At 41.1% G+C, this 17,350-nt stretch overlaps 2 protein-coding genes across 5 annotated transcripts in view; both read left to right on the top strand.

The window, feature by feature from the left end:
• Positions 1 to 2,198, top strand: part of LOC144701665 (lysine-ketoglutarate reductase/saccharopine dehydrogenase bifunctional enzyme) — a 32,077-nt gene extending 29,879 nt beyond the window's left edge. For all 4 annotated transcript variants that reach the window (XM_078573396.1, XM_078573395.1, XM_078573397.1 and 1 more), the window contains 7 exons: positions 1 to 80; positions 540 to 698; positions 765 to 996; positions 1,370 to 1,478; positions 1,556 to 1,717; positions 1,826 to 1,895; positions 2,006 to 2,198. In XM_078573396.1, coding sequence (XP_078429522.1) covers positions 1 to 80; positions 540 to 698; positions 765 to 996; positions 1,370 to 1,478; positions 1,556 to 1,717; positions 1,826 to 1,895; positions 2,006 to 2,067 — 874 coding nt within the window. In that variant the 3' untranslated portion in view covers positions 2,068 to 2,198. The remainder of the gene's footprint in view (positions 81 to 539; positions 699 to 764; positions 997 to 1,369; positions 1,479 to 1,555; positions 1,718 to 1,825; positions 1,896 to 2,005) is intronic.
• Positions 2,199 to 3,633: 1,435 nt separating this feature from the next.
• LOC144701664 (DNA binding / DNA-directed RNA polymerase) lies at positions 3,634 to 14,669 on the top strand. Its single transcript, XM_078573394.1, has 5 exons — positions 3,634 to 4,054; positions 5,247 to 5,381; positions 6,486 to 6,815; positions 13,526 to 13,973; positions 14,537 to 14,669. The coding sequence occupies exons 1-4, from the start codon at positions 3,638 to 3,640 to the stop codon at positions 13,970 to 13,972; spliced, it is 1,329 nt and encodes a 442-aa protein (XP_078429520.1). The 5' UTR covers positions 3,634 to 3,637; the 3' UTR covers position 13,973; positions 14,537 to 14,669.
• Positions 14,670 to 17,350: the final 2,681 nt, after the last annotated feature.

Below are 17,350 nucleotides of genomic sequence, written 5' to 3'. Positions count from 1 at the left end.
TTGGAATCCTGCCGGCGCAATCAAAGCAGGCCGCAACTCTGCTACTTACAAGTACTGTGGAGAAACTATTCAAGTGAATGGCAAGTAATTGCTTTAATCGTGCAATATTTGTGCTTAATTTAACAAGAAACTCTGTAGCTTTCATCGCAAGAAATCAATCTCAGAAATTCTATTTTTAATCAGATGGATGATTTTTTTTTCTTTTTTCAGTCATAGAATTCATTATGAAGTTATGTAACGGTAACCTGATAAGATATTCTAAAACTGTGTCTGCATTCATCTATCTTAAGATAAATATAAATTTTACTTTATTGAAAATTTTCAGAACATCAATAAAATGAGAAACTATTTACTGTCCGCCAAAATATTACCTCTCCTGCTGTTAGATTAGAACACCTTTTAAAATATATAAAATTTTAGAATATTTTTTAGAAAATATCACTTGATCTGATTTCTGCTTGGATGACATGGTCAACTTGAAGTGGAATCGTCTATTGAAAATGGCATCAATAACATATTTTTTATCAATTAATTTCCAGGCAATGATCTTTATGCATCAGCGAGTAGATTTCGATTGCCGGAACTCCCTGCATTTGCTCTGGAGTGTCTCCCCAACCGCAATTCCTTAGCTTACGGAGATCTCTATGGAATCAAAACTGAAGCATTGACAATCTTTCGAGGAACTCTCCGTTACGAAGGTATTTCAAAAAATAAAAATATTAAATTACACATCATTCTATTAATTTTCGTTGTACATGACCCAGGATTCAGTGAAATCATGGGAACCCTTGCGAGTATGGGATTATTTGATGCCGAACCTCATCCAATGCTCAGGGAAATCCCTCGGCCCAGGTTCCCTGCTCTCCTGAACAACCTTCTAAAGGCTTATGAAACCCTTCCATTGGCCTGCAACGATGATGAAATCGCCAGAAGAATCATTTCACTTGGGCACTGCAAAAAACTGGAAACAGCTTTGACTACCGTAAAAACTATCAAGTATGAGTTATTTCCTATATGATAAATTACCTTGAGGCTATTGGGTTTCAGTTTTCTGTGTTTTCTAATTTAGAGAGATGGGTAAATATGATTTTTCCTAAATTTTTCTCTATTTTTCAAATACTATTTTAAAGCTCAGTTGAGTAGGCTTTGATGTAATTAAAATGCATTAACTTTTGTGTTTCCTATAAAAAGACATAGAAAATTAGTATTTTTGACGAGCTCAAAAACCGATGACGACTGCCTTGTCATCAAGGTTTAAAAATTTTCTGTTTTTTTCTACTTTACAAACGCTACTAAAATTCACTTTTCTATCTTTTTTTATTTTGTAATTGTTAGTAAAAATAAACATGATCTGACAAATTGAATTCAGGTTTCTGGGGCTGGATGAAGATAAGGAAATCCCTATATCCTGCCAGAGCACCTTCGATATCTCATGCCAGCTGATGCAGGATAAGTTAACTTACTCCAGCTGTGAAAAGGTCAACACTTACTTCCCTGTTACTTCTTTTTAAGATGAATCAAGGATCATAATTAGAGGGTGGGCCTTCAAGAACAGGACATGGTCATTCTTCATCACGATTTGGAGGTTGAATTTCCTGAGGAGAAGAGGGTGGAGAGCCACCGGGCCACTTTGTTGGAGTTTGGCAGGGCCCAAGATGGAAAGATGACGTCGGCAATGGCTCTGACTGTTGGCATCCCAGCTGCCATTGGAGCTCTGGTACAAGTCTGCGGCTCCTTATTTCCTTTGTTGGAGTTTATCAGGGCCCAAGATGGAATTATGGTTTCAAAATTCTAAGTTTTGTTTTTTCTTGGATCTTGCCCGTAGCTCTTGCTCAAGAACAGGATTAAGACTGCTGGCGTCATAAGGCCACTGTCCCCTGAAGTTTACAACCCCGGTAAGAGAATCAATTTTTATGATAACTATCCCCCTAAAGTAAACATTTTTTCATGCCATTAAGTTTTGCCAAATTTTCTAGAACTCATGATCTTATACTGACATCAACAGCTCTGGAAATCCTGGAAGCATGCGGAGTCAGGTTGGTCGAGAAAGTTGAAGTCTTGAGCTGACAGACAAAGTGGAATATAAACTTTCTCGATGAATAAAGCATGTAAATTTGGGTAACCTTGGCCATGCTCTGTAAATAAACATCCAACAAAGTTTGAATAATTATTAAATCTGAAGAACGTGGGTTGACTTCTTTGGTCATTGTTTGCAGAACTAAAAAGAGGGAGGAAATAGAAAATAACAGGCACCTTTTAAAGAAAAAGAATAGTCCATTTTATTGGCAAATAAAGCTGTTCTATCTATGATACCAAAAAATGAAGGAAATATTTTCCCTACAATCATAATAAATTAAAGTGGAAAGAAGCTATCACAGTTCTTTATGCCCATTTTACATAAAACTAATAGTGCCTAAAAGCACCCTTCTCTTTGAATATTTCATTACTGTATCAATTTGTGGTTTGTTTTATCACACTAGGCAATGGTTTGTGCAGAATGAAGTAAATAAGTCATCTGGCAAAAAATGCATAAAAAATCCTGCAAATAATATTACCATCACTATTATCATTAAATGGCTTAAGATAAATTAAAACTAATTACACCAAACCCATCTCCTGTTTAAGATAAGAAAAATAAAGGAAATAATTTTCCTATAATCATTATAAATTAATGTGGACAGAAGCTATCACAGTTCTTTATGCCAATTTTACATAAAACTAGTAGTACTTAAAAGCACCCCTGCTTTTTGAAAATTACATTATTTTTCTCAATTCGTTGTTTGTTTCATCACACAAGGCAATGGTTTGTGCAGAATGAAGTACATAAGTCATCTGGCAAAAAACGCATAAAAAATTCTGCAAATAATTTTAACATCATTTTATTATTATTAAAGGCTTAAGACAAATTAAAGCTAATTACACCAATCCCATCTCCTCTATAACTACCCTGTCTTGATTTTCCATTTTATAAATAAAACTCAATTACTGGTAGGGAACTGCAAACGTCATCATGTCACTCGACACAGTGACCGACCTTTGACGGATGACGTGATGGTGACTTGTGACAAATTTTTGCCCTGTGATGGTGACGGTGACAGTGAAGCAGTACCCGTGACGGTGACGGAGGGTCACGGATGGGTGACGTGACGGGATGGACGTCACAGATGACGGAATTTTAAAAGCACAAAGAAAGTGGAAATTTTAAAAAAAATTAAAAATATTAAAATATTTTAAAATATATTTTATTATATTATTTAATTTCAGATCATAAATTTCCGTCACGTGTGACGGTGACGCCGTCTGGTGACTAAACGAAGATGGGACAACGGAGTCAGTGACGCGTGACGCAAATGTGACAGATTTTTCTAAAATCACGTGTGACGGGACGGGAGACCTGACGAACTTCTTGTCATGTCCCCGTCCGTCACCATACGTCACCGTCCTGTTACATCGGGCCGTCACATCCCAGACGTGCCGTTCCCTGATTTACTGGTAAGGTTAGTTACCCCTCTTTGTATAATTCTAGGGCATATCGAGAAAGAAAGCTGAATTTCTAGGGTGTTTGATACAAAATGCCACTGTTACTCGATCAGTATAAATAGCGTTTAATTCGACGGTAAACTCAGAATTAGAAAAAATGGCCGACGAGAAGGACGAGTTCGAAGAAGGAATTCCGAGCAGCGCGAAGAAGAAGAAGATGAACAAGAAGAAGAAGAGTAAGAAGAAGCAGTTGAATGTGCGAGTCGAAGCAGTCACGGAATCTGCCGATCGCTCCGCTCCTCTGGTGGGCTACTTTCCTTCTGGCTACGACCCTTTGAAGGGTGCAGAAGAAGGCCAGGAGCCCAAAATTAGGGTTTTTAGGCACCCGCAGAGGGCGGCGAGGCTCGAGCTCGTCGTCTCTCCCAGATTGAATGATGGGTCGGAGTCGAATGTGGAGTTTGTGGGGACGAGTTATACTGGTGAGGCTACTAATCCTCAGTTCTGCACGTACGCTCTCGGAGTCATCAATAAGGAGACGCAGTCCCTCAGGATTGTGCCCATCGCCGCGAATAAGGTAGTTTTCCCTATGTTTTTTCTCTTCCTTTTTCCTGTTTGGGAAGAAGGGGGGGGATTGTGTGTATTTATGTTGGCTTTTGTCGTTCTGCTTTGAAATTAGCTCATCTTTGTTCATGGAATGTCCTCATAAGGTTGTTTCCCTCCGTTATTGTTATCCTTTTGGGGGGAGTGGGGGGGCATTGTTTGAACATAGAGAGGAATTTGTCGTTCGGCATTGAAGTTATCCCTTTTTTTTTTTGAATTAAAAGAGGGAAGACCACCCGGAACTCGGTGGTCAACCCAGAAAATTTATCCCCATTTTGTTCATAGAATACCCCCTAGAAGGTTTTCTCCCTCTATTTTTGTTTTCCTTTCTCTTTATTTCTTTTTTATTTTTTTTGGGGGGGGGAAAGACGGGGTGTAGACATAGGGAGGAATGAGTCGTTTTGCTTTGAAATTATCCCCTCTTTGTTCATAGAATAACCCCAGAAGGTTGTTTTCCCTACAATTTTTTTTCCCTTCTGTGGGATATTCTGTGAAAATAGGGAGGGTTTTGTCGTTAGACTTGGAAATTAATCCCCAATTTCTTCTTAGAATATCCCCAGAAAGTTGTTTTCCCTATAACTTTTGTTTTCCTTTTGGGGGGCATTCTGTGAACATAGGGAGGGTTTTGTCGTTAGACTTGTTAATTGTTTCCCTCCTTGTTCATAGAATACTCTCATAAGATCTTTTTCCCTCTATTTTTTCCCTTGGTGGACCATTGTGTGAGTAGGGGGATGATTTTTTCGTTAGTATGATCAAAAAATTATCCCCTCTTATTTCATACAATATCCCCTAAAGATTAAGAAGAAAACAGAGGGTGAACAACCTTTTGGTATATCGTATGATCAAAAAAGGGATCTTGTCGTTAGACTTAAAAGTTATCTTCAAGAGCTTGGAAATCAAGCTTCCATTCGTTGCTTTGGAAGATCAGTGACAGGGTAGGTTGCGCCAATATCTTGCTTAATTATGTCAGTTGTACATGCTCTTTCCAAAGATATGAACCAAGCAGTCGAAAGTTGATGTTGATACTTGTTGGCCGTTGAATCAGAGCTTATTGATTGGAAAAGTTTGTAATGGTGACGCTAATTGGTCAAATTTACCTTTACTGGAAACTTGAATCTTGGTGTCAGTGGTTCAGGTGTTAATCACAACTAGTTCTTATATTGCAGATATTTAGACTGGAACCTAGAGTTAAAGGAAAATCTGAAGAAGAATTGCAGAAAGAGGATCCTCCCGCAGAATCCATGCTAGAAAAGAGAATCTTGCTGACAAATCTCTACGGCTCCAAGAGGCATAAAACAGTGGTATGAATTTAATTTTTTCCAGTTTTCTATTTTCTTGTACATTGTGGTTATCATCGTGCTAACTTTATCAGGAAACAGTGTAAATTTGACTATCTCATTATTCTTTTTATTAATTTTCAGTCTTTTTTGGCATTGGTGGGAAGGCATCTGCCTCAACTCATTTTGAGCTTTATTCTACCATTTATTGGATTAACTCATCTTTTCACGAACCATCACATAAAATTGGTGAAGAAACTGGAAAGATGCTTTTGAGGGGAAATCCCGTGATAATACTAGATTTTCATGGGCCCAAGTTTCGTAAAACTTTGAATACTGTCTAAATGGAAAATCGTTTGTAATTCTCCCATTTTTCTCGCCTGTCTGATCTCTTTTACGCATTCTTGAAATAAAAATAGAGTTTCCCAAATTACACTGATAAGGAAATGCATTATCCTTGCCTTTTAAATATAAGGTATTCATTTAAATTATTTTGCTTTGTTTTGATCTCCTTCCGAGAAGTTTTGTCAGAAATCTGTTGATCTGTTCCATAAATTTCATTTTCATTTTTTGCCTGCAATTCTTTGTGCGTCCTATTTCTTTTCCCTACAGAAAAGCTACCTCTTTTATCCTTTTTCATACTATAAAAGTATCCTGTCAATTGCGGTTCGCAGTCACTGTGGACGAGGAGAAAAGGATGATGACTTCTCACCATTCTTTTTAATAGAGATGATGGTGATGTACTTGTCTTCATTATCATCCTTCGTCCACAGTTTTTAATGGATAACGATGACATCTCATTGTCCGGTTCTCATTTCCTCCCTTTTTACTCTTTTCTGATGACGACGACAATGTCTAGGTCAATGATGAGTTGTCATCGTCCTTGTCATTCATATGACAATGATGAAAATGATGATTTTGTGCCCGTCATTCTGGCTGCAGACAAGGACGATGATGAGTTTTCCTCATCGTTGTTATCGTTGATGAGGGCTGAGCTCTTATCGTTGGCAAACTCCACTGCCAATATCAATGATTTGGGATATCTTACCACAGAAGTTAACTTATTAATTTCCCTAATCAGGTTTATCTCTTCACTTTGCGTAATATTTTTGTTACATGGAACTGCAGGTAAATAGGAGAAGTACACTGAAGAAGCAAATGGAAGATCCTAATGCAAAGGAATCCCTAGAGAATCAGATGAAGGGCGTTGAGGTGAACAAGGAGGCGTTTGTGGGTTCTTCAGGCAACACTTTCAGCCATATCCCGCCTCATGATCTAACTGCCACATCTCCCGAAAAGGCGTATATCATAGATGAGATTATCCAGAAAAGGGAATGGAATCACCTCCTTGATGTTTTTTACAATCTAGAATCAACAGAATCTTCTTCTGAATCCTGGGAACAGAAGGGTTACCCAACATTCGTCTGCAATAGGATACAAAAGCTGAAAGAGATTCAGGTTAGCTATAATTATGTGATTAATTTTCGTCAAAAAAATAATTATGTGAGTAGTAGTGGTTTAAAACTTGTGTTATATGTATGTTATTCCTCATAACTTTCAGGTATATTCCACAACTAAATTTTGCAATTAAACATCTCCGAAAATGCTTTGATTTTTTCAAACTGGATCACAAGTTGCCTGTTATATGATTTGTTCCTGATTTTCTGTAGGAGGAAGTTGAGGCGTCATCCCTTGGGTTAGATTTGAGTAGTGATTTAAAACTTGGGTTCTACATATTTCATTTATCACATCTTTTTTTTGAAGAAGAAGAAAAAATGGAAGGCCACCCGGAACCGGTGGCCAACCCGTTATCATTAAATTGCAAATATTTTGTACAAACAATGTACAAACCCGACCAAAAAAGGACTATCCCCCCCTTCCAACCCAAAAATACACGAGTGCCTCTACGACATGAATAACGTCCTCTACCAAAGCCGCCTTTCCTTTAAACACCACTTCATTCCGATGTAGCCATATCGCCCAGAGCACTGCAAGTAACCGCCCCCATTCCACTCTGTTTCTGTGTCTTCCTTCTATGACTGAAGTCCAAAAGGCCTCATCCGAGGAGACATTCGCCTCTGGTACCTATTGCGATGCCCAGACTCTCTGGGCGAAGTGACACGTGAAGAATATGTGAGAGCAGTCCTCCCCCATAGCTCACATAGGACAGTCAATAGGATCCATGGGGGCCCATCTCCTCCGATAGACCCATGTGATCAGCCTCTGCCTCCGCAATAACTAGCTGAAAAGTCGCACTTTCAGTGGAACTTTGACCTTCATCAACATGTAGCATGCCCTATTGATGGTCACGTCGTCCCTCGCTTCTCCTCTAATCTTCAAATATGCTTCTTTCACTGGCCCGCCATGTCCAACCGTCTCCACTTTCAGCTGAAGAGCTGAATGGTAGAAGTGACTCTTGCATCCCCAAAAACTCCTCAAAACGTGGCTCTGATAAAGCTCTTGTCAAGATAAGGACCCACGCCTCATCCCAACACTCACTGACTTTGGCCTCTGGGTGTCTCGCTAGTGCAAATAGTCTTGGGAACTTTAACTTCATGGTGCCTTGGTTAGACCAATTATCAGTCCAAAAATGGAACCTTGCCCCATCCCCCAATTTGGGCTCAAAGAACTCCCGCACGTGAGGTATCGCTTGGCGTACCGAAAGGGGGATTCTCCCCTGACACAAGCCCAACGCCTCTCCCAACCTATCTTGGAGCCATATCTGTCTCTCAGGACATTGAAAACTAGGCCCGTTGTTGACTTCATAATCCGTTCCACCCATTTGGCCAACAATGCCAGATTCATTGATTCCAGATAAAGGATCCCCAGCCCTTCCTGCTTCATAGGTCTACACAATATCTCCCACGCCTCAAGAGGCACTCCCTTGCCCCCTTCCTCTCCAGTGCCTCCCCAAAAGAACCTTCTCATAGACCCCTCCAATATGTTTACCACTACTGCTGGCATTTTGAATACCGACAAGTAGAATAACGGGATTTCTAACAGGTCCGACTGTAGTAGCACCAAACGTCCCCCTTTTGATAGTGTCTTGTTCTGCCAACCTTCGAGCCTCCTTTCCACGTTTTCGACTACCAGATGCCACTGTGCTGCTAGGATCCGTCTCCCGGTCAATGGAAGACCCAAGTAGTCCATCGGGGGCGAGCCTTGAGGTGTGCCTAAAGCTCTTGCACACTGTGCCTTTTCCTCCGAAGAAAATCCGAAACCCACAAAGGCAGACTTGGCTCGATTAAGTTGCAGCCCCGAAAAGCCGCAAATAGCTCAAGCAATGCAGATAAAATACGAGCTTCTCTCATCGAGCCCTCAATGAAGAAAGTGGTGTCATCCGCATATTGCAGGAGCAGGATTCCCTCTGAGTAGCTCGCCATCTGAAAACCCCGTAGTAGGCCCTGCTCGTAAGCTTTAAGTGTGCAGGTGGCCAAGGTGTCCACTGCAAGAACAAAAAGCAACAGTGCTAACGGACATCCCTGCCTGACTCCTCTTTGTGGGTGGATCAACCCTCCCTCGGCTCAACCATTGAGCAGAATCGAGAATGAGTGAGAGGTAACACATTGCGTCACCCACCTCACCTATTCCCCGGGGAACCCGCGTTTGCGCATAACCGACCATAAGAATCTCCAGTTGAGTGAGACGTATGTTTTAGCAAAGTCGACCTTCTACATGAAACCCTTAGTTTTATTCGTCTTCCATGATGATACAACCTCCCCCGCCACCACCACCCTGTCCACCAATTGTCTTCCAGGAATGAAGGCCGATTGAAACAGCCCGACTAGGTCCCTAGTTACCACCCTTAGCCGGTTCACCAACACCTTGGCGATGATAAGGTATATAGAGTTTGACAGTGCAATGGGCCTGAAATCCCCCACGTTGATGGCGCCAGGTCGTTTGGGCAGTAGAAATAGGTGGGATCGGTTGAGTCTCTCCAGGCCATAATTTCCTCGCCGTAGCTCATCTAGTGTACCCATCACCTTGGACCCAACCACCTCCCAGAATTCGCTGAAGAAAAAGACTGGGAATCCATCGGGACCCGGTGCACCTTCTTCATTTAAACCTTTGATCTCTGTTCACACTTCTTCCACTGAGAAAGGCTTCACCAACTCAGCTTGTTGTCCTTGTGTCACCTTAGATGCGCTTCTACTGCTCCATCTCCATTGATTTCGAGTCCCTTGTTTAGTCATCTCTCTAAAATGGTTTGCCAACGCTCCTCCAACTGCTTGTGTCCCGTTAACTTCTCGATCCCCCACTTTTAATCGGAGTATTTGATTCGAGCGACGCCTTCCATTCGCTGCCAAATGAAAGAATTGAGTATTGGCGTCCCCTTCAGATAGCCATAGTTGGCGAGAGCGCTGACTCCAATCAAGCTCGAGCTTCTTGTCTTTCTCCTCCACTATTCCTCTGCAACTTTTTCTCTCTGAGCGTTCAGCATCGGTTAAGCCCCGTACATCTTCTAAGGCATCAAGCTGTTGGACCCGTGACAAGGCCTCATTTCTACGATTGTGTCATTCTTCCTGGATCTTTTTCTTCAATTTTATCAAGTGAAGACGCAAACCTGACAATTTGGTAGCCAATTGTGTTGTAGCTGTGCCCTAGGTGGCTTGGGATGACCCCCATGAACTCACCTCCTGAACCCTTGCTCAGTCAACCACGATCTATCCATCTTGAAATATGTAGATCTGTTCTGGCCAACATTTGCCTGCCAGATAATTGGGATGTGATCTGACAACGGTCTAGGGAGTGCACGCACATCAGCCAGCGGGTATTCCTCCAACAGCTCCACTGAACAAAGGAACCTATCAAGCCGGGAGAGAGTATTAGGTCCCCTTGTACTCCTCCATGTGTAATTATAGTTTGTAGGCCCCATTTCCTGCATGCCCGCGCTTGAAATAAAGGACCAGAATTCCTCCAAAGCCGGGTCCTGTCCTCCAGTCCCATCTGGTCTATCATCCGACTCCAGTGTCACGTTAAAATCCCCTCCAATAAGCATTGGGATTCCCTGGAAGAGCACAACCACCCCCTCCGCTCCTCCCATAGTCTCTGTCGGTGAGTCGCGACAACGGGGCCGTAGACTGATGCCACCGCACATTGAACATTGTCACTTCTTCTTTTGAGTTTAACTGCAGCCACATACTGCCCCGTCCAGGACCCCTCTTTAGCATAGGTCGATGTGTTCCATGCCACCAGTAAACCCCCTGATCTTCCGACTGCATTAACGACCACGTAACCCTCCAGGAAACCCTGTCCCACCAAGTTCCACGCCCTAGCATCGCATCTTTCCAGCATGGTTTCTTGCAAGCATACTATATCTGCCCCCATTGCCGCAAATACCCTCCTATCACACCGCGTCTCCCTTTGTCACGGAGACTGTGTACATTCCAGGAGATGCATTTCATATCTGGGGTGATGGTTGCTCCTTGTATTTGCGTCGGTAGGAGCTCCACTTTCTCATCCAACTCTTGTACCGTCAATGGCATGTTCAAGTCCCGCTCTACCACGAGATCCGTTCCCTGAATTGGGGGAGTTGCTATCTCCTTCTCCTCACTCCCCGAGGCTTAGGAACTATCGTTCTTGATGATCCTTCCATTCTCAGACGCATTAGACCATTTCTCCCCGCCACTAGCCATGTCTCCTTAACATCCGCATCCGTCAAGACTAATCCTCCGACGGTACACTATGCCTTTAAACCGGCTAAAATTAGCCTTCTTGATGCGTCATGTTCTTTGGGGCATCCTTATCCTCCTCCCTCCTGGGCCTTGCCCCTTCTTGGCAGCGTCCCCCTCTTGGGGTACCGGGGTGACCGACTCAGCCAATTCCTCTGACAACTGTGGAAGGTCTGACCCACCACACTCAGTTGCCTGCACATCTGCAGTTGGGGGCGCCGGAGGAATCAATGTCTCCGACTCTCCTTGAGCCTGGCCCCCTATATCTCCATCTAGTGTTGGTATGTCTTCCCTTGCCTGCAATGTCGGTTGTGCTCGATTGGGGGAGCTTCGCGCCATCTCACCCTGTCTCGCCTCTGGGCCCCTGGATATGCAAGGTGCCGGCGGGAGTGCACCGGCTCGGAAACTCACCATGAAAGTATCCTGATAGCTATGGAACTGGATTGACTGGGGTATCAGATCTCCCTCTACCATTTCCACTTCCAACAGTGCCTCGTTGGGGTCCCCAGACTCCAATCCCGACGAAATGATATGTGTGAGTCTCCAATAAGACTCGACCATCCTCTCCAGTGACGATCTTCTACGCTGCACCTACGGGACCCCTTGTGCCTCTATCAGCACCCCTGTTCGCCTTCTCCATTCAGCCCCGTCTGTGGGGAGAACATGACGCCATCTAACTTCCGCACTGTCTGCGATCCTCTGCGTCCAGCCGCAGACCACATCATATGTCTTCAGTGATACCCCTCGAAGGAGTAGGGTATTGGTATTCAACCGCCACAACTCAGCTTGATCCGCCGTCGGGAAGTTCCTCCAGAGATCCCTGTGGACCACCTCCAAATTGAGGATGCCGCCAAAAATGTCTCCCACCAAGCAAGTTTGCAGAACATTACTACAATCCTCCCTCCCTTCATCTATTGGCTGGTCGGCTTGGTGAGCCTTAGTCCGGAAGGGCTGCTCTATCCAAACCTGTTTTCCTCCATTTTTTCTCTCCCCTTGACGACAGTTTGCTTGGCGATGGCCTATTCCCTTGCATCTGCGACACCTCACCGGCTCCCTGCAGTCACGTGCGTGATGTCCCATTGTTAAGCACCTGAAGCATTTGTTGATCTCGTCGGATGATCTCGGGAGGGGCAGTTTGTTCTTGCTTTGTGTCTTCTTAATACGTCGAGACCTTGCCGTCACCCATCCTTCCTCGTCCTCCTCCATGCCTCCTCTGATATCTGCCCGCCCTTCCTCCAATGTTCCCTCATGGGTTTTTGACAGCGTCTGTCTTGAATTGGAAATGCCTCGCTTGCCTTCCTCTCGTCCAGGCCCTTTTCTTATGGAGTGTGCCCGGATCTCAATGGGAGTCTTGGACGAAGCCCATGTGATGGCCTTCCTGTTGGAGCTCCCTGCCGCAACGGGGGGCTCTCTCGTCTTCTGTTCGGAGGTAACCGCGTCGGATTGGCCTCCATTTCTCCACCCTTCTGTCATCACAGCGATGTACCACCGCATTGCACCAAGTGGAGATGTGCAGGATGTCATGTTGTGGGTTTCTTCCTGTGTCCCGGGGGGACCCGTCATCTTGATCTCGATGAGGCCTTCTGCCAAAAATCTGTTTTGCTTGTTGGGCACCGCGGCATGATAACCATCGATCGTCATCTCAGTGGCCTTTTCGGTTTCTGGAGGTCCTGCCGTCATGGGCGCGACGCCCTTCATTTATCACATCTTTTAGATATCTTCCGCAACGAAGTTTTCAACTTATCATCTCTGAAAGGGCCTTGACCTTGTTGAACCGGACTTGCCGATGATTTGACTCATTTCTGATTTTCTGTAGGACAAAGAAGATAAATTTTCTTGTGTTCTTCAAAAATATTTCTTTCCCTGGGTTAAATTTAGTGTTTTTATTTCATCAAGAATAAAAATTAGTGATTGTTTTTTTTTTGAATGACAAAATTAGTGATTGTTAACCGTAGGTAGCTTTTATTCTTCTCTACTTTTTTAAACTGGATCACACGTTGCCGGTTATTTAAGTTTTTCTGATTTTTCATAGGATGAAAAAGAGATTTTGTAGCTATATTATCCATGGCTTAAATATATTTTTTATTTCTCAAAACTTTCAGTTATCTTCCACAGCCAAGTATTTGCCTGTTTTTTAACTTTTTCTGATTTTTCATAGGATGAAAAAGAGATTTTGTAGTTATATTATCCGTGGCTTAATATATTTTTTATTTCTCAAAACTTTCAGTTATCTTCCACAGCCAAGTATTTGACTTTTATATTGGATCGATCTCTTTTATACTGGATCACGTTTTGCCTGTTATTTCGATTCATTTCTGATTTTCTTGGCCGGTTAATAGTTTTGATTTGAACCTTGGGATTGATATTTTCGTTCCTCACAACTTTCAGATTTCTTGCACGACTTAATTTTCAATTTAATATATCTGAAAAATCCTCAATCTTCTGAAGCTGGATCACGAGTTGCCATTGATTTGACTCATTTCTGATTTTTTGTAGGATGAGGAAGAGAAAAGAAAGTTGGCTGGGATACTCTCCTATATAACCCACCTGCTAAAGTTTCTTGAAATAGCAAGCCAACCAAGGAAGACCATAGTAGAAGAACATGGGTCTTCCACCAACCACCGGATTCCTCGGATCACCTACAATAAATTTGTCGGATTGTTTATCGATCGTGACTCATGCAACATGCCCTTTGAAGGGAAGAATCTTCTAATCAGCTACCTCTTGGTTCTTACTCTTTTTGCGGACAACTTCAAGACTGAGCCTCTGGATATTGCCCAGGATTTAAAGATGACTTTCCTCAATCTGAAGCCAATGTATCAGCTGCTGGGCTGCCAGTTCCAGCAGGAGGGCCGGCTTAATGTGTCCATCACTCTGCGTGTTCCACTCCAACTCCCAGAGTTGCAGAAGAAGCGAAGGAGACCGCTGTCTACTCGGCGTTGAGGTGCTTTTTTTGTTGGCAATATCACGATTTTTGGTTTATTTTTGTATGAAATGTTTATGACGCTCTAGTGGAATCGTTTTATTCTGGAGAAAACCAAAAGCCCAACTCGAAATCCAATTAAGAAGTGGAGATGGGAGCAATCTATGATTTGAGTGGCCTTTTCTGGTAGAATGATGAATTTATTTTAGACATCTCTTTGGTGCTGAATTTCCTCTTATCTAGTCTTTTTTTATGACGTCAATCTTGGGTAATGATTTTTGGGGTAAAAGCTCGGAAACAACTTGAAATCCATTGATTAAGCAGAGGAATCTATTGGTTGAGATGCTATTTTCTTTGTAGTAATTTGATTTTCAATGAAGCAGTTTTATGTGCAGAGTCGACTCAGACAGACTCTTTAAAACTAAACTTCAATCGTGGTTCAGATGATATTTCTGTGGTGAATCAAAAAAAAACCTGAAATCCAATGATCAAACTTCAAAACCTTTAAACCAGCTACCTGAACCATCTCAAAATCTAATGAAGAAACGGCAGTGACAGCAATCTCTGCTTTGGTTTTCTTGCAGGCAGTATTTTCGTGCAGAAGTTCGAGTGATTTAGTTTTAACATTTATCTTCAGTTCTCAGAACCAACTTGAAGTCCATTGAACAAAGCTCCGCAAAGATATGCTCTTTTTTCTGGGCGATAACTTGATTTTCTCCGAACAGTATCAGGGTGTATAATTGACTTATTTTGGGTCACATCTAATTTCTTTAAAAAAAAAAATCGTGGTTTTGAAAACGAGGGGGGTGTGTGCGTGTGTGTGTGTGTATATATTTCAATTCTGCACCTGAAACTCTCTCTTGAACTAAGTTACCTTTAAATTCTGTGACCGTGCCCATTTTAGGAACAGTCGTTCATCCTGTATGCCCTGATCTCTCTTTCTATGCGCTTATCTCTTTCTATCTCTCTTTTTTAATCTACCTCTCTATTTATCTGTAAGTCTCTCATAGACAAGTAAAATCAAGTATTCTGTTTTTTAGATTCAATTGTTTCTAATAATCAACTTTAGTTTTGGGTTTTGCTGGAGATTTGAAGCTTCAGAGAAGAATGTTGCAGAAAAAAGAACTATTATTTCCTTGGTGTTCAACGCTTGTCCAAGTACAACAGTGGAGTAGGAAATAAAGGAAGTCCCACAATATAAGGACATACATACATGTATCGAAATAAAAGAAATAAGGTCAGAAAATTATTAATGTTAAATTTTTGACACAGCCACTCAAGCTGGTGTGGATATTCAATTCTTCCCAATAAATATATGAAGGGCAGATGAGATCAGTATTCAATATTTTCTTTTATGCAATGGGGGATATTTATGGCTGACTCATTGAATAACAATTGAATCGATTTCTAAAATTGAATATTAAGCTCGTTTTCTGGAATTCCTTACCAATTGATGCCAAATTCCTGTGATTGATCTGAATTCTGCAACGTTTCAGTGTAAATGTGTTTTGCCAAATTAAAAGCTAACATACTGTTGTTGCTTTGTTTTGTGCATGGTGAAAATGTGTTATACAGAAGACGCTGAATAGAACTTTGGTCTCATGAAGACAATTGGAAATACAACCTTCACCCCGACAGTTTGATAAGTAATACCCATTATTTGCGAAAACTCAAAATGAATTGGAGTTTAATTGATACTTATCTAATTGAACAACTTATCAGTTTCTCTTGGTGATTTCAGCAGATTTTCTGGAAGAAATTTCATGTGACAGGCAATTTTTTGAATTTTCATGAATAAATTTGGCCTGAAATTCGATTGTGGAAAGCTAGGGAAAGGAGAATATATCCTCACGTCTAAACTTAGAATTAGTCTGATCGTAATAGTTTAGAACTATAATTTACAGTAGTGTCACAATCAGTATGAACGAATCCTACGTTCTCAAATACACCAATAGGGAGATTGTATGGAGAATTTTTATATTGTATTTTATTCATCCCTTAATTTATGACTGAAGGGAGCAAGATTCAAAGGAATAAGATGATATAGGCGATGATGTATGGGTGAATTGTTATGTTTAGTAAAACACATTTTATCTGTTACTCTATTTTTTAAGTATGTAATGATGAAATAGAAACTAATTAAAGAATGACACTTTTCTGGCACTACTTTGGCCGAGTCTAATTGAATCTAATTTATCCTTACTCATTTGAATCACACACAGTAACTAATCCATGTAATAGGCACTTTTGTATCACACATTTTTCAATAAGCTTATTGAAGAAACCCAGAATGAAAACAGTCTCAACAATCATAAGATAGTTTTAGGGTTTTATTATGTGGTTTATAGTCAGTAGGAGAGAGAATCCAACTAGGCCATGCTAATGGGCTATATAGAGATACAAGAGTGGACGAGAAAGAAGCCCATCCAACATTTTTGATATAGACCCAAATACAAATAACTTTTATGCGTGGGTTATAATATATTTACCAGCTTAGGTCAATGGAATTCCTGGCAGAAATTTGCTACATTTTCGCACAATATTTTATCATAAATGTGGCTTAAAACATAATATAATAAAAATGAAATGCTAATCCAGTTTGGCATTTTTAAAAAATGGTTGAGATAGTTGATTCTTAAGAAAGCTATTAACCAGGAAAATTTCTTACCCATTATTATCCAACTCCGATAGACTGTTAATTGGTCCATGTCTGTGTATTTTCCTGAGTGCTAGTTTCATTACATGTTTTCTAGAAATAATAATTAATCACATTGAACAATAAATATTTGACGTCATAAGTCAATTCTGCACGCTATAATATAGAGATACAAGAGAAACTTGATAGTAAACCATAATTTCTCCAGATCTTCCTTGTTCCTTTTTAATACTTGAAGAAGATTAGATGGATATCTATATCCAATAGGGATTAAATAAGGGCAGCTAAAAACGTGTCCATTTTTTAAAAGACAATTTGAAATATGTATGAATACGTTAAAATTTTTTGAAGTGTTTAGATCACCCCTAAAATAATAGTTTAGACACCAATATCAGTGTTATACAGATATATCTGTTTTTTTAACTTTACTGGGGAAATTGGAGTTTTTGTCTTGAAGTAGAAGAAATAGATTATATGTTATTTCTAATCCATTTTTTTCGACATTCCTTGTCCCACCAAGAGGGAAATTCACACTCAGTCAGTGCCGTAGAAAAGGCATTAGGATCCCCAATACTGCATTTTGCTTTCCTCACAAGCCACCCAGCCTACTCAAAACTGATGCCACTTCATAGTTTCTTGCTCAAGGGAAGATTATAACACCTTCATTTGGGGTAATGATTATTTAATGGGATGTAACCTTATTTGAGCTTCTATTAATTATTAATATATTTTATGATTTTAA

Source organism: Wolffia australiana, chromosome 4, assembly GCF_029677425.1.
Source record: "Wolffia australiana isolate 7733 chromosome 4, ASM2967742v1".
Classification (NCBI taxonomy): Eukaryota; Viridiplantae; Streptophyta; class Magnoliopsida; order Alismatales; family Araceae; genus Wolffia; species Wolffia australiana.
This window is presented reverse-complemented; position numbering and strand designations above follow the sequence as displayed.